The 21,198-nt window shown below is 42.5% G+C and overlaps 2 protein-coding genes across 7 annotated transcripts in view; one reads left to right on the forward strand and one right to left on the reverse strand.

Moving 5' to 3' along the window:
- Positions 1-557: 557 nt before the first annotated feature.
- LOC116713964 (LON peptidase N-terminal domain and RING finger protein 3) lies at positions 558-11,541 on the forward strand. The gene is made up of 12 exons (XM_032554250.1): positions 558-1,537; positions 5,532-5,650; positions 5,731-5,853; positions 6,014-6,130; positions 6,224-6,392; positions 6,476-6,560; positions 6,670-6,784; positions 6,875-6,996; positions 7,090-7,248; positions 7,340-7,502; positions 7,592-7,741; positions 8,849-11,541. Exons 1-12 carry the CDS (start codon positions 880-882, stop codon positions 9,005-9,007), a joined length of 2,139 nt encoding a protein of 712 aa, XP_032410141.1. The 5' UTR covers positions 558-879; the 3' UTR covers positions 9,008-11,541.
- A 2,812-nt stretch (positions 11,542-14,353) lies between these two features.
- Positions 14,354-21,198, reverse strand: part of LOC116713963 (uncharacterized protein KIAA1211-like) — a 50,609-nt gene continuing 43,764 nt past the window's right edge. For all 6 annotated transcript variants that reach the window (XM_032554248.1, XM_032554243.1, XM_032554247.1 and 3 more), the window contains exons 11-16: positions 18,952-20,113; positions 17,626-17,729; positions 17,388-17,550; positions 17,187-17,305; positions 17,034-17,112; positions 14,354-15,540 (exon numbers count right to left, since the gene is read on the reverse strand). In XM_032554248.1, the coding sequence (XP_032410139.1) occupies positions 15,194-15,540; positions 17,034-17,112; positions 17,187-17,305; positions 17,388-17,550; positions 17,626-17,729; positions 18,952-20,113 (1,974 nt within the window). In that variant the 3' untranslated portion in view covers positions 14,354-15,193. The remainder of the gene's footprint in view (positions 15,541-17,033; positions 17,113-17,186; positions 17,306-17,387; positions 17,551-17,625; positions 17,730-18,951; positions 20,114-21,198) is intronic.

Consider the following 21,198-nt stretch of genomic DNA (forward strand, 5'->3'; position numbering starts at 1 on the left):
TCCAGTTTGGACACCACTGCTCTGAACAAGTCAAATTTACGTTAGCCATGCAATATTCTTATGTGTGAATGGCTCAGTCAAAGTCCAGACAAATCTAACTAAAACTCTGTGGGAAGGCTTGAAAATTTCACCTACCGTCTCCAATTAGTCTCACTACTTTGAAAACAAGAAGGGACAAATCCTTAATGTCAACATGTGCAAAGCTTGTAGAGAAAAGGAAACCTATAGATGTAGAGAATGATCTTTAAGGTATTGACTTGGAAGCATGCCACACTTTTCAGATGTTGCTGACCGGTGAGATGGTGAGATGTTCCTCCACTTCCTTCCACTTCACACTTTGCTCTACATTGTGTTTGTCTGTCATAAAAAATCCATCAAGACACGTTTGTGGCTGTTACATGACAAAATGTGGACACAGTGTTATCCAATGTGCATTATATGAACCCCGCCCAACAACACACACACACACACACACACACACACACCCACACCCACACACCCTGCATCCCGTCTCTGCTCGCTGATATCCTGAATGCAGGTCAGACGGGCTCCTGGAGGACCTGCTCGCCTGCCCCGGCAGACAGAAACTGTTACATGCGGGTTTGTTTTGTAACTGTTTTTTTTTTTTCTCGACTCGTCCAATCAGAACAGCTACTCTGCGTCACGTGACCCAGTTGTTTTACATAACTTTTTTTTTTTTCTCTCTCTCTCTCTCTCTCTCCGCTGAGAATCTTATGCGTTTCCCGGACTTGACCGCCAACATTTCAGAGCAGTCTGCACTTCAGTGGATCCGGCGGCTGAATGGCAGCCTCGGCACCGAGCACTCAGGCTCCGCTCAGTAGATGAAGGAGAGGGAGACTTCCAGGAGACGCGCTCCGCATGGGGACTGAGTGCGAGAGCATGCTGCATCTGGCAGCGGAAGCTTTCCGGGCGAACAACTTCGAGCTGGCGGCGGATATTTACGAGTGCCAGCTGGCGTGTGCCCTGGACCCTGGGAGCCGGCTGGAGCTGATGGTGAAGCGGGCTGACGCGCTCGCCTTCGGGGGCAAAGTGGCGGAAGCCTTCGAGGTGTACCGACAAGCCTCTGAGATAGACAAACTCAAACCCGCTCACCTGTCCAACCTCGTCGGGTACCTGTCGGACAGTATCCGGAGACAGGACCGGGGTGGGAGTCTCGGCAGCCGCTGGAGGACGGGCTCCGGGTCAGGTAGCGGGTTTGAGGACTTCTCCTGCGGGATATGTCTGAGCTTTCTGTTCGAGCCGGTGACTCTGCCGTGCGGACACTGCTTCTGTAAGAAGTGTCTGGAGAGGGAGAGGAAGGAGAAGGAGCGGCCGGTGGTGTGTAAGGAGTGCAGGGACAGCTCCAGGCTGGCCGACCTCCAGACTTACAGGGTGAACGTGGTGCTCAGCAGCCTGCTGGCCAAGTGGTTCCCCAGCTTCCAGCAGGCCGGCCGGCTGAGGCGGGAGGGAAACGGGCTGTACGCCGAGAGGAAGATGGAAGCAGCGCTGGAGAAGTACAACCAAGCCATACTGACAGGTAATTACTGCTAGTATGCCTGTCCTGACAAAGTTTGACCTCTTGAACGTGTTTTTTTTTACTAGTTTGTAACGCCGTGTGGTGTTATAAAACCACCCGCGAACGACACGACACTCTATGATTGGTACAGAAAGTGTGTCACGGAGTGAGTGACAGGCAGCGGTGCACCCTGAATGTTCTCCGGCATCTGAGGGCAGCCGCCATGTGTTGGATAACACGGTTATGTAGGCTGGGCCAGTGGACCAAACATTACGTAAGCACGTAGCCCGCCTCACTCATTGTGTAACGCGAAGCTATGAGACAGTAAATATAGGTCAAGGGTACCATTGCGGGTCACGTTAGTACAGAAGTGCCAGGTCGGACATGAAACAAGTGTAAACTTTATATATAAATGTTCAGTTCATTTTGTTACGCTCAAAATTTAATTCAGATAAATAAAAAAACAACCCATATTTATTTTTTTATTTTTTTTGGCTTAGTTTTCTTTTAGTGTTTTATAAGCGTATGACGCTATGGGTGAACTATAACCTGGTTACACACTTTCAGTATCAACAGGTCTGTTTTTATTGTAAGCAAAGGTCCGCGGTGACTGGGACGCAGGCCCTGACCTCATTTAGCTACCAGCGGCTGCTTGTGTAAGCTGATATCTGGCCATGTAATGCGAGTCTAATTGCATGCATCATTCCGGTCTTTTCCTTTAGCAGATACGCTGGCATGTACATGTATTAGTTCTCCTCGAAGCTCGACACAGTTTGTCCTTTTACAGCCTTGAACCTCAGCGTGTCTTATCAGGATTTTGAGTGATAAGACCACTGCAAAAATAGAAGATATTCGTGGAGTTGGAGGCGAAGGATGCATAGTTTTGTTGTGTTGAGACCACATTGTTTGAGACTTGGTCTTGTCTTGGTATTTTATTTTGGGAGTTTCTCTCTATGGCGGAGCTTTTTCTTTTGTTATGACGTTGTGTGAAAGTCAAACAGTAATGGGGGTTCACTGCTCCACTAATAAACTTTGACAAAAAGAAGGGCAGAGAAAAAGATAAGCTCTTGCTCTACTGCTCAGCCACCCGATACAGCATAGTTAAACATTTTTATAAGAAGACGAATCCAAATCGGATTAAATAAAAATAATTATTTATTTTTAGGATAACCACTTCCCCAGTCTTATTCTGTATTGATTTTCCTCCACCACCATAGCAGGTTGCTGCCACAACTATGTTTCACCAGCCAATACCAGAAAAGAAGGGAGTATGTGGTTCTAATTAGTCTTAATGTCAGACCCCGATAAAATAATTGGAAGTTTGTTGATTTACGAAGGTCATTGGAGAATAAAATAGTAAAAGAAAGAAAGAAAAATAAGTATCTCTCTACATAACATATATAACCAATGGGGATTCCACTGACGTCACAGCACAACAGCTCAGTTTTAAGATGTTCAATCTTTGACTTCTGGGTTCCTAGCACTAAAGCGTACACCTCCCTGCTCGGACGGACGCAGATTTAACGTTTAACCTAAATAAACGTTAAAAACCACATTTTCCAGCCTGTTGTTCGTATGATCAAGCGTCGTCTTCGGGAGAGGATAATCCAGGCCTGAACCACAGTTGTTTCTCAGGAAATATTACATAAGATTGCAAACGGAAAGTTTTCCATGTAGGTTTAAGTACTTTTAATGTTTTGTGAAGAACGCATGTGCAGTTTGGACATCAGTGGGATACCGGGACATAATGGTGCTAGATGACTCAGTAGGAGAGACATTGAGGTGGGAAAACATGAGCGTCGTTGAGGCCGTTGACCAGTCGGCGAATCAGATGTCGGCGTAAATCCATCAGCATTTCAAAAGGAATGGGCATGTCTAACATTAACAAAGAATAAGACAACCGACTCCATTACAGCCAATTCATCCGTGTGCTACTAGAGCGAAAACAGTTGGATTAATCATGATCAATCGATTATTGAAACAATTGTCAACTACTGTAGTCATCGATTAATCGTTTACCAGTGTATATAGACTCAAAAACATCCAACATAACAACACCAGTCAGAACAGTTATTAAGTCAAAACTGTACAAAAATCATACAAATTTTGGATTAGAGAAAAAACCTTTTTTGTCTGGAAATATGTTCTACCCAGAACTCCTCAAGTGGCCTTTTTAGCTTCAGCTGGTTCAGATTATGAGATGAAACTCTCTTATGAAGCACCTTTTGCTATCCAATTATTAATTGATGAATTGAAAAAAAAAATAGGCAACAGATCAGCCCTACACTGTATTGATGGGAAGTGAAGCCGAAAAGGCTTAATTAAGTTTTTTTTTAACTGCAGATGCATCTTTTGCTACATATGAGAAAGGATATGCTTAAAGAATGCTGTTTACGCATTTTAGGTAACATTTTTATTGTCTTATTTTGAAAAAGCAATTGAATTATTTGTTTACGTGTACATTTTTACAGATTCTAAATATTTAATAAAATAAGCCTGACTAAATGAAAAATCTGCAGAACATGGCATTTTAAAAAAATCTAATAATCCAATTAATCATCACAATAATTGATGGAATAAATGATTACTAAAATAATTGTTAGCTGCAGCCCCACAGCCTACCTGTTTTTCCAGATTATCTTCCCCGCTGTGTGACTCATAGTTTGCCATGCAATTATCGCAAAAAAAAAAAAAAAAAAGACTTCTAAAGTTGGCCTCCTGCTTCTCATTAGCACGTCTGCTAACGAGAAGCAGACGCCGCTAATCAATACGTCGTATGTCCTACTTGGACAGAGCTGCATGTATAAATAATCCCCTTCGCCTATGGGCCTTTTCAGCGCTTCCACTCCTAAATCTTATTGGTGTGAGCAAATTAATATGCGAGCCAGAGAGCGCTTCGCTTTGATTCTCGAAGGGCCCGGCTGCAACATTTGCATAAGTTCTTATAGTTATGAAACCTGCAATATGGGTGACCTTGATAGTGGTGCATGGTTTTGTAAGGCAGCCGTCCTTTTTCATAACACATTTTGTAATGTGGAAGCTGGTCCACTTTTTTTGTAGGATACCCTTCTGTCACATAACTATGGAGCGTATATGACCTTCAAATTAAGCTTTAAGTGTAACAACAGTTTGTATACTGAGCAATTAGCCTTATGTGAAGAACAGAAATGCTTTGGTGCGTTAGAAGTTAGAAGAGTTGAAAATACTATTAAAAAGAAAACGATTCATGGTTGTTTTTACAAATAAAGTCTGAAAAGTGTGGTGTGCTTCTGTGTTCACCCCACCTGAGTAAATAGTTTGTACGACCATCCTCTACCATCTTAGTGAATGTTTGCCAGTTCTAGTTTGCTCAGTCAACGTGAGTTGGAAAACATCTGTGAACTGCAACTTGCAAGTCAAATGCTTGGACTTTGACTGGGCCGCTGCATTGATTGCCGCCCAGTTCATCAAGTCTTTTGCCGCAACTAACAGGTTTTCTGCAAGGTTTGTTCTGTACCTAGAAGAGGTGAAATGATTAATTGTGATTAATCGATTATTGAAATAATCATAAACTAATTTAGTAATCAATTGAGTGTTAATTGGAGTATACATACTCGAAAAAAGGGCCAGTTGGTGAAAGAACAACACACTCAGAGCAATAATTAAGCCATAACTGTTATTTGCAGGATGTGGCAATTTATTATCCAATTAATAAAATAATTGCTAGTTGTAGCCCTAATATCTAGTTTGATCAACTTTGATCACCAATTTTCTGCCATCGTAGCCGCTAACATGCAGGTGAACGGCTGCATTTTGGTCTCATCTGCATGGACGGCCTTCTTTAATTGAACAAGTGAGATAAAAGTAGTGTATTGCCCCTATCTACTATGAAACATCCCTGAACATTTTTGTCTGTTTCCCAACATTTCTGACCCAGAAAATGTACTTTTCCCTCAAACATGGCAATTTATTGCCTGATAAATAGTTATTCAACTAACATCCTCATCTCTAATTTTTCTTTGTGTTTGTCTCACAGCACCCACAGACCACATCCTGTTCAGTAACCGCTCTCAGATCCACTCCAGTCTGAAGCACCATGACTGGTCTCTGAGGGACGCAGAGACGGCCTGCAGACTGATGCCCTTCTGGTCCAAGGTAAGACCCACGTCTTTCTTATTTAGCGTCATTTCATCACAGTTGGAATGGAAAGTAATGGACTGTCTCCGTGGTGACAGGGTCATGTTCGTAAGGCCCAGGCCTTGGTGTCATTGGGCAGGACTGATGATGCTCTGAAGGAGTACCTGATCTGTCTGTCCTTAGAGCCGGACTGTAGACTGGCTAAGGCTGAAGCTCACAAGGTAAGCATATCTTTGGTCACTTCAACATGGTTTTACTGTAGGGATGAAATGATTAATTGGATTAAACATGATTAATTGGATCTTTTATCTTCATTAGTATGAATCTGTAGGGATTTACAACAAAATGGTCACTTGAACGCTGCTCTCTGTCACCTTGCAGCTTCTAAGTGACTTCCTGGCTCCAGTCACCGATCAGGTTCCTGAACACATCTCGGGCTGCACCAACGTCCTGTCTTCCAGAGCACACATCAAAAGCAGCGTCACTGAACCCATCCAGGTAAAGGTGCTCCTCCTCCGAAATCAATCTGACATCTTTTCTTTCTACCACTTCCTTCATGGACTCTTGTGCTACTGCTCTTTCCATTTTTAGACCGTCAGTCCTGGGTTGCTGTTTACAGAGCTTCCTCCATCAGCAGCTGGGAGGTCCGACGGGAGTCTCAGAAAAACCGACTCAAATCTCCTTAAACGGAAACGAAGGGACGTGGAAGAAGAGGGGGAACCACAGGAAGAAATCAGCCACCAGAAGAAATCCAATTGTGGTGAGCTTACCACCCTAGCACAACCGTGCTGTTTCTCCTAAGAGAGGTTGTGTTGTTCACCGTCTGATGGTATCTCTTTGTAGAACCAACCCAGGGCCTGGATTCTTTAGGCTCCGTGTCCAGTGACCTCTGGGACCCAACGGATCTGGAGTGTTCCCTCTGTATGAGGTCAGCCTGTCAAATGCGTCTTGTACTATTCCACGCCAGTCACAAGAAAACAATCTGGAAAATAAGTTCATTAACGTGCTCTTGGCCTTTGGGTGTGTCTCCTGTCCAGGTTATTCTATGAGCCGGTAACAACGCCATGCGGACACACTTTCTGTCTTCAGTGCCTGGAGAGATGCCTGGACCACAACCCCAAGTGTCCACTGTGCAAAGAAGAGTTGTCTGAGGTACGCGCTGGGTCACACATATGATGTTTCTCCCAATGTCTGCCTCTGCTTCCTCTGATTCATTAATTCTCCTTCTGTGTTTCCATCCAGTACTTGGTCCAGAGGCAGTATTGTAAGACAGTATTAATGGAGAACCTGATATCGAAGTATCTTCCCTCCGAGTTCATTGAGAGACAGAAAATGCATGAGGAGGAGATGGCTGAGCTCTCCAAGTACGTCAGTGAACACCCTCTACTCTTCTTCTTTCTGCTTTCTTCTTGACTTTTTAACTGAATTCATCGCCTCGTTTTCCTGTTTTGGTTTAGTCTCAATAAAAGCGTGCCTATATTCGTGTGCACCATGGCCTTCCCCACCGTGCCGTGTCCCCTCCACATCTTCGAGCCCTGCTACCGACTGATGATTCGCAGGTGCATGGAGACGGGAACCAACTGCTTCGGCATGTGTCTGGGAGACGACCTCAAAGGGTTAGTGCCAGAGGCAGTACGTCATCTTGGAGCTTCTCGAAATTAAAGTAGATGCCTAAAACACAACGCATCTTTCCTTTTTGCCCCACAGATTCGTCGGCTACGGGTGTCTGCTGGAGATCCGCGACGTCAAGTTCTTCTCGGATGGCCGATCAGTGGTGGACACGATCGGCAGACGGAGGTTTAAAATCATTCAGCACCGCGAGAGGGACGGATACAACACGGCAGATGTGGAGTATCTGGAGGATGTGAAGGTGGGATGGGAACTGAGAGGGAAGGAGCTTTAGATAGACCTAAAAAAGGAGGTTAAAGATCTAAGTTGTGTCTTTCCATGTATTTGCAGGTGGAGGGCATAGCAGAGCGTGAGCTGCAGTCGCTACATGATGCAGTGTACGACCAGGCTCTGGTCTGGGTCGACTCTCTGAAAGCTGAGCAGAAGCAACGCATCGAAGGACACTTTGGACCAATGCCTAGGAAAGACTCCGAACTCCAGGTACAAACACACTTTTTTGGGATGAACACAGCATCCTAGTGAAGACGGGTATTGCATGGAGGTAGGATTGTATGTTGCTTTGTGAGGATTTGCTGGAACACCTCATCAACACCTCCTGATCAGAGCGCGAGGCTAGACACAGGAGGACAGCTAGCTTGACTTTAATACTCTCCACAGTATTTACAGTCAGTCTCAACGGTCCGTTCTAAGGCCTAGCATTAACATGGACAACCAGTTTTCTGACCTTTTCTTTTTTTTCTGTTAGCTGAAATAAACAATATGAAGTATAAGTTATAATGCTAACTTATAAGTTAGCATTATAAGCTAATGCTAACTTAAACCTAGCTTCAACTGAAAAAATAATTGTTAAAAGGCTAGCTTGTTAACATCAAGCAAACACTGTTACAAAGGTAACCCTTGCTCATATTAGACCAGAAATTAAAAACATTAAATAAACAAGTTACGAAGTAACATTAGCTAAAATTAGCGCCGAAAACCCTCATTTGCGTATCAAAGTGAACTTAACTCACCTTTATCACAGACAGGTATCAATGAAACCGAAAAGTAACTGCTGCGAAAGGCTTATAATCCTAAAGACCCTCTTAGTTGCCCAACAAGGTGCCTGATGTAAAATACTAAGTTCAATAAAATTATATGTATTTAGCATTTATGATTTAAAAATCCTTCTTTGTCTTTAAGAACTACTCAGATGTCCTAGTTTTAGCTTGACCTGGTTCATTTTTATTTTATTTTTTTTAACTCCTATTAAGCATATTTTCCCATCCAATTATTAGAAATGGCTGAGCTTTTCATTTGTTGATGCTAAAAGTACTTCTTTAGCCACAGATGCATCCTTTGCTACAAATGATCAGGTGCTCACTAAAGAAATGCTATGTTCATGCATAATGGGCATTGAAATGTTTTTCTTATTTTAATGTCGTATAAAATAGGCTTAAGTAGTTAAAGGAAAAATGTGCTGAGTGTGTCAAAATAATTTTTATCCGATGGCTCTATTTTTGTTAGACTAATCAATAGAACAATCCCTTTAATATAAAAATTAAACTGATTGTCTCACCAGGTGTTGCTCTGTCTCTGTTGTCCCTGCAGGCCAGCCCCAACGGCCCCTCCTGGTGCTGGTGGCTACTGGCTGTTCTCCCTTTAGAGGGCCGGGCCCAGCTGCCGTTCCTCGCCCTCACCTCCCTGAAAGATCGCCTCAGCGGCATCCGCAAGGTCCTGCTCTTCATGTCGCAGAGCAGGCCCCGGTGACCCGACAAACGCCGTCGACAAGCTACGCACAAGCGCACAACGCCCTCGCCCGAGAGCAGCTGACGACCAGTTCTTCCGTTTCTTTGCACAAATAACAGCCACCATTACACTTCGACAGCAAACTTCATAAAACAAGGAGTTTCTCGATCGAATATCTTCCTCGTGCTACTTTCACTCGGCAGGAAAACAACAAACAGCAGAGGACTCGCGGAGCTATGTTCGGTGAATGAACTGAAGTGTATCTCAACCATGTTTTGCCACAAAGTTGCAGCTCAGCGTAACAGTGCTCACTCTGATTTTCTCTCTGAATCCTGTGAAAAGCCTCTGTGTCATTCTCATCTGCCTACGTTCCACTGAGTTTCTTCCTGTTCCTGCAGCAGTCTGTAGTTTATTTGGAGCTCAGCAGGTAACGTCCCCCAAAATGGTCAATCTGCTTTAAAGTGACACCAAAAGCAATTCCTGTTCAGATACGTTTGAGTTTGAATTAAAGCAGTCGTTAATCTGTTCAAATGGATTTAAAACTAAAGAAAAACAACTCAACGTGTTTTTTTTTTTTGTGTAAATGCATTCAATAACTATTTTTGATATCTCAAATAGCAATGCTATAATAACAAAATAAACTTACCTTTTAAAGCTACTTACTGTAGAACCCCATGAAATAGGTGAAAACTGGTTTGGGTTATGACGGAATTATGAGTTTCAAAATCACAATTTTGATTTCGGAGGTTTGGAAATGATAAGAATGCGCTTCATGACTTTGATTTTCATAAGTACAGGGACTTTGAAACTCACATTTATGACTTTTCATGTCATAATTATGCCTTAGTATTGTTTCTTTTCTTCCAAGTAGCAGAAACGGGCTTCCTTCAGCTTCTGAACTTCCATCCTTCATCCAGTTGTCTCTTTTTTCATCCGTTTAAATAACATCAGACTGAACTGTCATATATGGTCTGCTTTAAACCTCCCAATCTTTTGTTGGACTGTGTTTTTTTGTTGTTTTTTTTTAGCTATTATTTATTTGGTTGTTATTTATGCATGAAGTGACATTGTTTACATTATACATTGAATAATGGGCTGCTCACTTTCCTCTGATCCAACCTCTCGTCAATACCGTTCATCAGTGTGAAGCTTTAAAAATGAGCTGCACTAGACATTTTTTCTTTTTTTTTTTTTTACAAAACCACATTTTAGGGAAACATATTTAAAACAAAATAAGAGTTTTATTGGACATTTAGCATATAGCGAGTAAAGGCCAGTGCCTTTTGTTCTCAAACAAACAAGGAGTAGATCAATTTACACACCAGACTTGGGTCCAAGTCGCTTTATCTGAGTTTTCCCCACAAGTAGGCAAAAAAATAATAATTTCGCAGCAGATTTAACAAAATGAAACAAGAGGAAACATACTTTTGAGAGAAAAATATGTCTCTGATAACAAATCTTGAGGCCTTGCTCTTGTCTGTGATATGATTGCTTTTACGTGCAAAAGCGAATCTTTGAAAAATGTACGAGATTGTTAACCTCGTACATTTTACCTTTAAAAAAATCTTTTATTTTGTACACAAAGGTTTGATTTCTTCTCCTTTCTTTTTCTTTTTTACATGTTTCTATGTCAACGTAGTTCTTTGTATTTAAAAGTTTCTTTGCTTATCGGTGTGTTTGTCTGGTGTGTCGGTGTATGTGAAGTAACTCGTCAATTTATCCACTAAAGGGCCAAAGCAATGTAATGCTGGACGTTAAAGAAAGAAGGATGCTGTACATGTACTGTACTGTAAATGAAGCATTTAGACATGGGGTAGTATAAAATTCTAACAGCGCTGAGTGAAATCACCATTGTATACTGTTTTATTTTATTTTTTTAAATCAACCAAAAATGTACATGACTTTATTAGGCGATTCTCTTTTAATTTCCACACTGTGACCATCCATGTTTTTAATAAACAGAAATATTTCCAAATATCTGATTTTCTCTTCCTTGAGAGAGGAAAAAAGAAAACCTGGCAGTCTTCACTCAGCCAGCTGACCAGCAGTGCGCAACAACAGGTAGGAGAGGGGCGGTCCGACACTGCTGGAGAAAATTCTGTATGATGGAAAATTTCTCAAACCATAACTTTTCCAAGTTATACCTGGTATAACTGAATATTGGCCAGGTGCCCATGCCTAATTTCAGGTTATTGTGTGACAGTTTTAATGGGAAACGTATAGAATGACATTTTACTAATTATAAATTATCCTGAATACAAGGTAGTTGTCCCCTATAATTAGTATTTTTCAATGTTATTTATAGAAACAGAAAAAGATCAATATTGCTAATATGTGCAGTACATGAAAGGGAATACATATTTGTTAATTGCAGAAATGTCCAATGTAAGATCATAAGTGAGATATATCTGATCTATTGACAAGCTTGTGTCTGGATTGATGTGCACAGACTGACTTTATATTATAATCCTGTCTGCTTGTACCAACATGTTCAGTGAGTGAATATGGTAAAGAAATAAACACATGTAGCAATAATAAAGCCTGAATGTTTTACTCACGTTTTGGTTGGATTTTCTGCATTGTCTTAAACTGGACAGATCCTGTTTTGATGAATTAATGGAGCATTACTAATGCGCACAACAATAAAAGGGAAAAGACACCTTAGTGTTTTAGTTTAGTTTAGTTTTTTGTTTTGTTTTTGCCAATACTTCCCCCTTCATCAAAAATGTTTCAACGCAATAGCTGGCTTCCATTTTACGTATACACTTTAATATTGTATCCTTAATGTAAATTTTGAACAACATTTTTTTAAAACCTTGTCCTAGAGAAGCGGCTGATAAATGTAATTTATTTCACGACTCCTGACATTAAGTACACGAAACATGAAAGCTAGTTAGCTGGATAGCCTAGCAACATTAGTTGTAAGTTAGCGGAAATTAGCGACAAGACTCAAAATTTAAGAGCCAAATGAGAAATAATATGTTCATTGGAGACAATTCAACATTAGAAATTAGCAACAGTTGATTTAAATAGTACTTAACGTTTGGGTTACATTTTAATTCGAACTAAATCAGCTTCGCTTTACAACTTCCTGCGTAGCGATGACAGTTGACGTTGACGGGTCCTCCTGGAGAAACCAACACCATTTATCAAATTTACTCCAACTTATACTGGAGTTGACAGTTTTATTTTTGGCTAACAAAACCTCTTTTTTCCCAGAAGATGAACAAGGAAAAATATATATATATATTTGTCCAAAAAAATTACGTAGGCCATTATTTTAGGAAGGTGACAAAATGTTGCTTTGCACTAGATGTGGTGTAAGGCTTGGATGAAATGTTACATAAAGTTTGGAGGTCTAAGTAGATTTTATTACTTGACTTATTGCACAGGCGGCATGCTAATAATGGTGTTTGAATTCACTGAGCTAGTGTAAGTGTATTCTTTCACACGCGTTTGCAGTCTGCATGCTATAGCTGCTGGACTTCATCTAGACCTTTGCCCCTGTAGGTGAATGAAATGCCTGAATTTCATGATTAGACGGGTGTCACGCCATATTGACACAAACTGTGTATCTGTAGAGAGCACAAATGTTGCCTTTCCGAAGAGTCTCCACAACTTTCCTTAGGACTCAAGAGCCCTTCGGGGACACAGATACAACCCCTTCTCTCGGCCCATCCTGCCAAGTTGGCTGGTTATATAACCCGAACATGAGAAGGTCAACAACTACCAGCCATCGCCATGGATACTTGGCACAGCCTCGCATGCATCGTTCGTCGACTTTAAGGCCTGCATGTGAATGCGACCGTGCAGGTGTCAGAAGTAGGCCAGGCAGCAGCAGCAGCGTTACCTAACTCACCCAGAAAAGACATCTGGAGAATCTTAAGCTCAGCCGTTACGGCTTCCTGTTCTCCATGTCAAACGTGCATCACACCAGAAGCAAACGCTGGCTCGAGTCCTAGATTCATTTATGCAACCAGGAACTCCCTATAGTTCAGCTTCCTATGCAGAGTAACACAAAACCAGACAAGAATGAACATGTGTGTGCGTGTGCCAACACTAGTTTTCCAGGCACTTTGTGTACTATAACTTTAAGGTAAAAAGGAGTTGAACAGATATCAGACTGTGATCATGTGTTGTTTTTCCTGCCAAAACTTTTCTGATCTGTGATAGGTGTCCAACATTGTTTAGCTAGGTGTGGCCTAGTTACATCCATGCGAACAAGCGAGAGTATTCTCTACCAGGAGTGAAAGTGTTGTACATTCATATGTTACTCTTGAAGAAGCCAAGTCATATTTACATGTTTTAAAAGAGTTTTAAGCCGTGGCACCTTTAAACACCAACCAGTGCAACTTTGGTTTCCTTAAAGGGGCAGTATTATGCATTTTCCAGGTATATAGTGCCGTTTTGTAACACAATCAAGTAACCATTTTGCTTATTTATATCAAATATAACTTTAAAGAAATACAATTTTGTAATTCAGTGCCTTGAAATTGGGTCTCTGTCTCTTTAAAAACTCCTGCCGTTTCTAAAACTCCGCCTTCAGGAAGTCATCACATCGCTCCTCTATCAGCCCTTTAACGTTTTAACCAGAAGTAGCTCGAATAATGAGATCAGCAAACACCCAGTTTAACCAGGTTTTTGCTAATTGCTGCTGGCTAGTCTGAAGGAGCTGAGTGGGGGAAGGTTGTTCAAGCTCTGAAGTTTGGCAAGTCCAGTTCAGAGGAGGAGCTGTGCCTCGAAGGCGGGGCTAGGCCCACCCAGGCATTTTGTACAGCTGAGTGGTTGCCATGGAGATTGAGGGATTTCTCAAACCTGCATGAAAGAATTAAAGCAACACTCCAGGTATGTTTTTGATAACGGAACATTATAAAATAATTTTACATAACACGGCCCCTCAGGTAATGATCAAATATCATCTCATGCACTTCACCTCTCCGTCTTCACTATCTCCACTTATTGCAGCTTTTCTCTTCCACTTCTTCCTCTGATTGCCTTGTTAATATCATAATGAAAACAGAAGCAGAAGTCACCTTAACATTCAGTGCTTTGTGGTAAATTTGGAAGAGGTTCTCGTTTTCTAAGAGGGTAAAGCTGCCAATTCTCCTCATCAAATCTGGGTCAGAGAGCTTGAGTGAAAAACAAACAGTTCTTGCAATATTATTCATGTGGAAAAATAGGACAGAAAAAGTTAAGAAATTTTAAACGTGCTCAACTGTAACGCACCGCAATGAGTCTGTCACGTAAACTCCTGTAATTCAGAGGTTTGTGGTTGCAAAATTAAGAAAATTAAAGTCTGAAAGCTTTTACAAGACACGATTTCCTCCCCATCACACACAAAACAGACCAAAAAAAACCACACACACACACAGAAAAACATTGTTTCTATTGATTTTTTTTAACTGTACACTTTATGTACAAGACAAATTCTCCAAAGGCAATGCAAAATAAAACGTGTCACACATTAATAATTACTTTAAGACAAAAAGTAAATAAAAGTGAGCAAAGCTCGGCGCCGGAGACGGGAGGACGCTGACCGCTCGGTTCCGGTCCTGAACAGGATGTTTTGTTACGGATATCAAGATGTCTGCAGGACGCGCGCTCGTCGTACCCTGCGGTTACGCACCGAGAAACGACAACAGAAGGTCTCAGGAAGCAGGAGAGGAGAGGAACCACAGAGTTTACGCTTTCATTATCGCTGCACACCTGCTGAGGCGGCAATCAGTGATTAGTTTCGCCTCTGGAGAAAACGTTAGGTAGCTTCCTGGAGGACTTTCTTCATCACCGAGATAAAAAAAAACAACACCTCACACTAGAAAAGGGAAGTGCAGAACACGTCCGCTTGCTGCAGAATGAAACAGACTGATTCTCTTCTACAAACTGGATGGCTTCTGCCACGATCCAGCGTTCTTAGCTGATGTTTGACTCTTAATTTAGATAAAAGTTACAGTTTCCTGATTTAGGCACCTTATTTCATAATAATAGAGACCGAGAGAAATATGGATACATTTACTTCTGTGATTCAGACAGACGTGGCTGTATGTGGAGGCAGAGCAAAGAAAGCTGTTTGTAGCTGTAGGACTGCACGTTAGAGACCAATCAGAAAGCCCGAAGCCGGCGATACAACGTGCAAACAGTGCGGTGCTTTATAGTTTTTTACGTTTTGACACCCAAAAACTTTCTTTGGGTCGTGAGCACCCGGAGCCGTCACTGGACGATCTGCGGCATCTCGCTCCAGGCTTTGGCCTTCTTCTTGGCGAGCGCCATCCAGGGGGGCTCATTCTGGGGCAGAGCGGCGGGAGGCGAGCCCCGCTGCGAAGGCGCAGCCTGCGTGGAGGCAGCCATTACCGGGACAGTCCTCGGCGAGGCGACCGGCGGTGTTTTGGAGAGAACGGGCGGGGGCTTCGAGGGGGAGGAGCGGGGCGAGTCCGGTCGGGGCGAGGGTTTGGCTGGGGTGGCGGGCGCCTGCGGCTTTTGGAGCGGGGCTTTCGGGGGCTGAGGCGGCACTGGAGTTGGAACAGAGGAAGTCCTTCTGGTCTCCTTTTCTACCGACACTGAAAAAAAACCCCCACAAACACACACAATCAAATGGAGAATTTAGACTCAATTATTATGTATGCAGGTGACACTAGCTGCGTTTACATCGACCACAGTTGCACACATTGAAATTCTGGAGAACGGTTTCGGATAATGGAAACACACAGATTTCGAAAAAAGTTTTCGCGCTAGGGTGAGGTGGTTTTCGGCCGTGTGAAATTGGTTTATTTCTCAAAACTGCAATGGAAACAGTTTAATTGCGTCACACGAATCACGTGATCAACAACTGGATGTTACTACTGGTGAAAACGACAAAGAAGACAACAGGAAGCAGTAGCAAGATGATGGTTTGATAAAATTTTTTCCGGATGACATGCAGCTCCTCCAGAGGTCGCACAGTTCATAAAAAAATTGCGTGTTATTCCAACTTGTTGAATTCATAGCTCTTCTTTAAAATGGCCGACTACAATTTCCCCTAAACACAGCATACGTAGCCGCTCCCAGTAGGCGGGGCTAGTCACTCTAACATCTGAAATAGACTCTGTCATCTTCTCTGATGGAGATGATGAGCGCTAGCGCCACGGCTGAATTGTGAATATATTTCATGTAATTATTTACATCTGCCCCTACCATGATATTTAACAACTTATCGTGTGAGCAAGCTTATTCACGTTTATTGTAATTTCTTTCTTTACTTCAATAGACAAAACAGAATTGCAAAATTGTGTTTTTTCGACATCAGCAGAATATAGACAAAGATTTGTGATGGAAACACAGCTAATGTTCTGTTCACTCATGGGCAAAACTGATGTATAAGTTGTTTTAAGATTAACAGAACAATTCATGGACGTCACTGATTGGCTGCAAAAATCCAATCTCACCTTAAATACAGGAAAGGCAGATGTAATGACTTCATTTTAAATAGTAGACATTTGTATAAATGGAGATTAAAATAAAAAATCTGGATGAATTTAGCTATTTAGGTGTCAAACTTTAACCTTTAAAAATAATAAAACATATAAAAAGTCTTTAAAATTCAGGTTTGTTAATTTTGGGTGTATACATGGATTTCTTACTTCTTAGGTTTCCCATATTTATCTAAATTCTTTTTTTTTTTTTCATGTTTTTTATATTGTACGACTAGGTGGTGGCAAGCACAGAGAACAGTTTTGAAACCTAAATGTGACATTTACTCAAGTTCGTCTTAAATGTTTTTTCCCCTCTTTCTGTTGCATTTTTTTAAACTCTGGAGCAACACGTAGTCCAGAAAATACTGTACTTGTTTGTAGATTTCATAATCATTATGTACGTCATGATTATGACATACAGTACATAATCATGGTACGTCTTGAATACGGGGCTAGTCTTTGGTCTGTTTTCCAGTAGCTGACTTTGGCCACGTGGGGGCAGTGTTGCCCCAGTAAGAATCCACGTCCATAAGTACAACTTTTGTTAACTTGAGCTCTACTGCAGAGCTTCCTGTATATCCCAGCGTTTTGCAGGTGCTGACCTCTGCTGGTGGGTTCAAGCGGTTTGCTGCTGCTCTGCTCCCTGCTTGGTGGCAACGCCGGTTTCCTCTCCTGCTCCTCCTGATGAAATATTAACACATTGTAAATGTGCTACATGTGTTAATACTGTACAAAACAAACAAAAAAAGGATTACCTTCTTGACTGTAATTTCATTGAGTGGGGTTTCTTTGTAAACCTTCTGTTTCTGTTTGGCCATAGAGATCCAGCTGGGGGGATCGGACCCGCCGGGCGCACTTCGAGCTGCGGCCGGTTCTGAAGGGACACAACAAAGCAGATTGACGGCGTCAGACAACCGACTCGTGCGGACGGTGCGGGACGGGTCGGCGGCACAGACCTGAGATGCGTCTCGGTTTGGCTCCGGCGTCTCCGTGGACCTCCGGTTTCCTGGGCAGAGCGGGCTTGTTGCCGACTGGATGGTTCGCTGGGGGCTTGCCGCTGATTGGCTGGGGTGACTCGGCTTTAGCGGAGGGCGGATGCGTCGGCGACTCGACTTGAGGCTGGATGACAAACGACGACGAGTTTAAAGTGGAACGTTTGCGTCGGATTCTGCTTCCTGCTTTGTGTTTGCCTACCTCTGAGTCGACCTCTTCTGAGCCGAACCGGAGCAGAGCCGACGTCTTCCTCAGCCGGACCCCAAACGGACTGTCTGGGGTGGCCTCCGCCACCGCGGCGCTCTCTGCAGGCAGCGGCACGAACAGGTTAGAGTCACTCCCCGCAAACAGGAGATGGAGAAACCAACTCTGCTTTTCTGTAGCTTTAGAGAGCGCAGGTGGTAAATGGCAGGCAGATGACAACTCGACCATACTTTTTCCTTCCACCAAACTTTCCGATAACTTCAGTCAATGATGGTGAGTCAAGATTCTTATCCATAGGGGTGTCAAACTCATTTTCATATTGGGAAATATAAAGATTATGATTGTCCATGTGAACAAATGTAATGATAAAACATGTTAAACTGTTAACATATGAACAAACAGCTGCCTGTGTATTCAAAGAGCACTTCTTATAATTAAATAATATTAAACCTCTTTTTACACTGCTGCAGTTTGGAACTATTCAGATAAAAACTGCTTCGATTTTGATTGATAAAATAATATTTAAGTGCACAACAGTTTTTTCTTTCTATGTGGAGCTCATAAAAATCCATGGCGGGACACATTTGGTCCCCAGGCCTCATGTTTGGCACATGTGACGTAGACCACAGAATAAAAAAAAAAAAAAAAAAAGCATGTTATTTGAATTTATGTTATGCAATATCCTAATTTTCTGAGCAACTGAATTCTGGGTTTTCATTAGGTGCGAGACAAAGTGTTTTTCTTTTATCAACAATGTTTCTGTTTTCAGTGATTACACTTTGCTAAAAATAGCAAGTGCTATGCAACCCATTATTGCCAAGTATTATAAAAAAAAAAAGAAAAAAAAAAAAGAAAGAAGCAACAAAGAGCAACCTCCCACCCCACAAAGTCCTAGAAAATATTTACTTGTCATTTAATACAGAAACTGTTAAAGACCTTGCTTGTATTTTGGTTCAACAATAATCGACAGATTCCTTTTCTACAACATTTAGACTACTTAAAATATTGTCTATTTAGCATATTATTGAGGAAATAAAAACCACAAATGTTTGGAGAAAGAAAAGTATATTTTCAGCAGGGCCGGATTAGAAGAATAAGGGGCCTTGGGCTAGAACCAGCTTTGGTGCCCTGTCCATAAACAAAACAAAAGTCCGGCTCTGCTTTTCAGTTTAAATAGAAACTAAATGTGGCCCTAGAGCTAGGACGATAATGGCAAAAAGTTTGGTCATCCCTGCTCTAGGCTGTAACTTCATTCATATTCAGAACTTCGTATTTTGTTGTGTAGGTACCATGGCAACTACTTTAAAGCCCTGGTGTTCTCACCTGGTGTTCTCCCCGGCGCTGCAGTATGGGCCTCAGCTGGAGAAGACGCTACGTAGCTCTGCAGTTTGGAGGTGAAGCTCCCTGAACTCCTCCCTCTGACCGGACTCGGTGCCACCTCCGCCTCGGCCGGGCTGCCGGGTTCTGCTTTCACGTCCCGTTCCTTCCGGTCCGCTGCCTCCACCTCGGCTCTGCTGTCCTGGAGCGCCGGAGCGGCAGACGGGGAGGCGGGGTGGCTCTGTAGCCGCTGCCACGCCGGGGCGACGGTAAAGCGGACTTTGCTTTGATCCGTCGGTGTTGACGGCACTTCCTGTCCAGAGGAATCACCTTGTTCTGGTGCTGATTGCTTCTCTTCTTCTTCTGGTTTTTTCACGCCCTCTATCCGCTCTGTCATGTTAAACTCTGTGGGTTCCTTGGTGGGGGAAAGCGGCTCTGTTACAGCAGCGACCCGGAGCGGAGAGCTGGGTTTCTCTGAGGTGGGGGAGGCCAGATGGATGCTTAAGGTGCTGGTCTTACTGGGGGAACTGGTGGGACTCTGATCTGAACAGGAAACAGAGCGCGACTCCGACAGGAACAGCGGAGGAAGTCTGGAAGAAACACAACCTTCTTCCTCAGGGTCAGCTTCCTTCTCCTCCATGAGGGGACTTGTTCCGTCTTTTCCCAATTCCACGTCGTCTCCACTCTGATTTCCATCGGGACTTCTTTCCACGTCTTCTGATTTACGATCCTGGAGCTCTTCCTCTTCCTTTTCCTCTTCCTCAGCTCCAGAGTTCTTATTTAAAACCTCCTGCTCTTCGTTCACTTTGGGAACTATTTGATCATCCATCTCTGGGGTAGCATCATCTCCTTCGCCTTCCTCTTGAATCGACGAGGCATCTGGATCCTCCTCGTCTTCAGCGCCAGGGATCCCCTCTGCCATATCCTCTTCATCCCCTTTTGCTTCCTCCTCTGCCTCTTCTTCATCTCTCACCTCCTCCACCTCGACACGGCTTCCTTCCTCCCTTTCTTCCACCTCGTTCTCGCATTTTTCCTCAACAGCTTCTGGCTCCTCCTTTAACTCTACCGCCTCCTCCTCCTCTTCCTCGCCGCTATCCCGTTCTTCCTCCACTTCTTCCTGGTTGATAGTTTGTTTGATTTCTTTCTCCGATTCAACTTCCTCCTCCTCCTAGAAAATACGAGTGTATGTACACTGTTGAACATTGTTGGAGGAACTTGGGAGTTTTCCAACGGTACTATTTCTTCCTGAATCTTTAGTTTGTGTAACACATTTGCTGATGACGAAGTATGGTGTTGGTTAAAGCCCACAAACATAGAAATGTTAGCATATAAAGCTACAGTATGTAACTTCTACAACAAATACATATTTATCAAAACTGTCCGCTGCAAGTAGAATATGAGACACTTAATCGGTGAAAAAACCCATTGCCTTTTCTGAGCGCTAACTGATACGCTACAGCTTCCTCCTGACAGCTAGCGTGCCATGGATGCTAATGCTAGTAAGCATAGCCACCAATGACGACGGATAGACGGTTTTTCTGTAATGGCGAGTTGTTTCTCCACCATTAGCACATTGAGCAACGTGTACAAAAGCCTGATTGACAGCGCCAAGACCCATCTCCTTGCTGGTTGTTTCTGACTAGGACGGCTGCATTTTTACAGATACAAATACTAGAGCTGGGAAGAAGTGGAGGAGTTAGATTTTTTTTTCACAGATCATCTGTCATATGTCTAAACTGTCACAACATTGCAACAGTTTTAGCAAATATGTTAAAAAAAATGTGTGTTTTTAAAAAAAAATAAAAGTTACATACTGCAGCTTTAAAAAACAACTTGTAGCCATAACAACATCTTGGGCTTTGACTAATTTCTCAATGGAGTTTGGGTAGAACCAACAGCCAATATGTAAGCATGTATGTATATATATATATATATAGATAGATAGATAGATGGATAGATGGATGGATAGATGGATAGATAGATAGATAGATAGATAGATAGATAGATAGATAGATAGATAGATAGATAGATAGATAGATCCATCGATCTATCTATCGATAGATAGATACCAGCAGAATCCAGAGCTATCTCAACTCTGCTCCTACTTGAACACTACAAAAGTAGTCGACCTAAAGTCTTAATTTTCTCAGTTTTTTGTTAAAAACACAAGAAAACTTGTGTTTTCTTGTGTTTTTAACACGATCTATCTATCTATCTATAGATCAATCTATCTATCTATCTATCTATCTATCT

The sequence above is a fragment of the Xiphophorus hellerii genome, chromosome 23, assembly GCF_003331165.1.
Source record: "Xiphophorus hellerii strain 12219 chromosome 23, Xiphophorus_hellerii-4.1, whole genome shotgun sequence".
Classification (NCBI taxonomy): Eukaryota; Metazoa; Chordata; class Actinopteri; order Cyprinodontiformes; family Poeciliidae; genus Xiphophorus; species Xiphophorus hellerii.

Excerpts from the sequence above, each read along its gene's own strand:
- LOC116713964 (XM_032554250.1), top strand. The coding sequence starts at position 880 with ATGGGGACTGAGTGCGAGAGCATGCTGCATCTGGCAGCGGAAGCTTTC. Across the intron at positions 6,393-6,475 it reads CCAGAAGAAATCCAATTGTG|AACCAACCCAGGGCCTGGAT; the intron begins GTGAGCTTACCA and ends ATCTCTTTGTAG. Across the intron at positions 6,785-6,874 it reads GCAAAGAAGAGTTGTCTGAG|TACTTGGTCCAGAGGCAGTA; the intron begins GTACGCGCTGGG and ends GTTTCCATCCAG.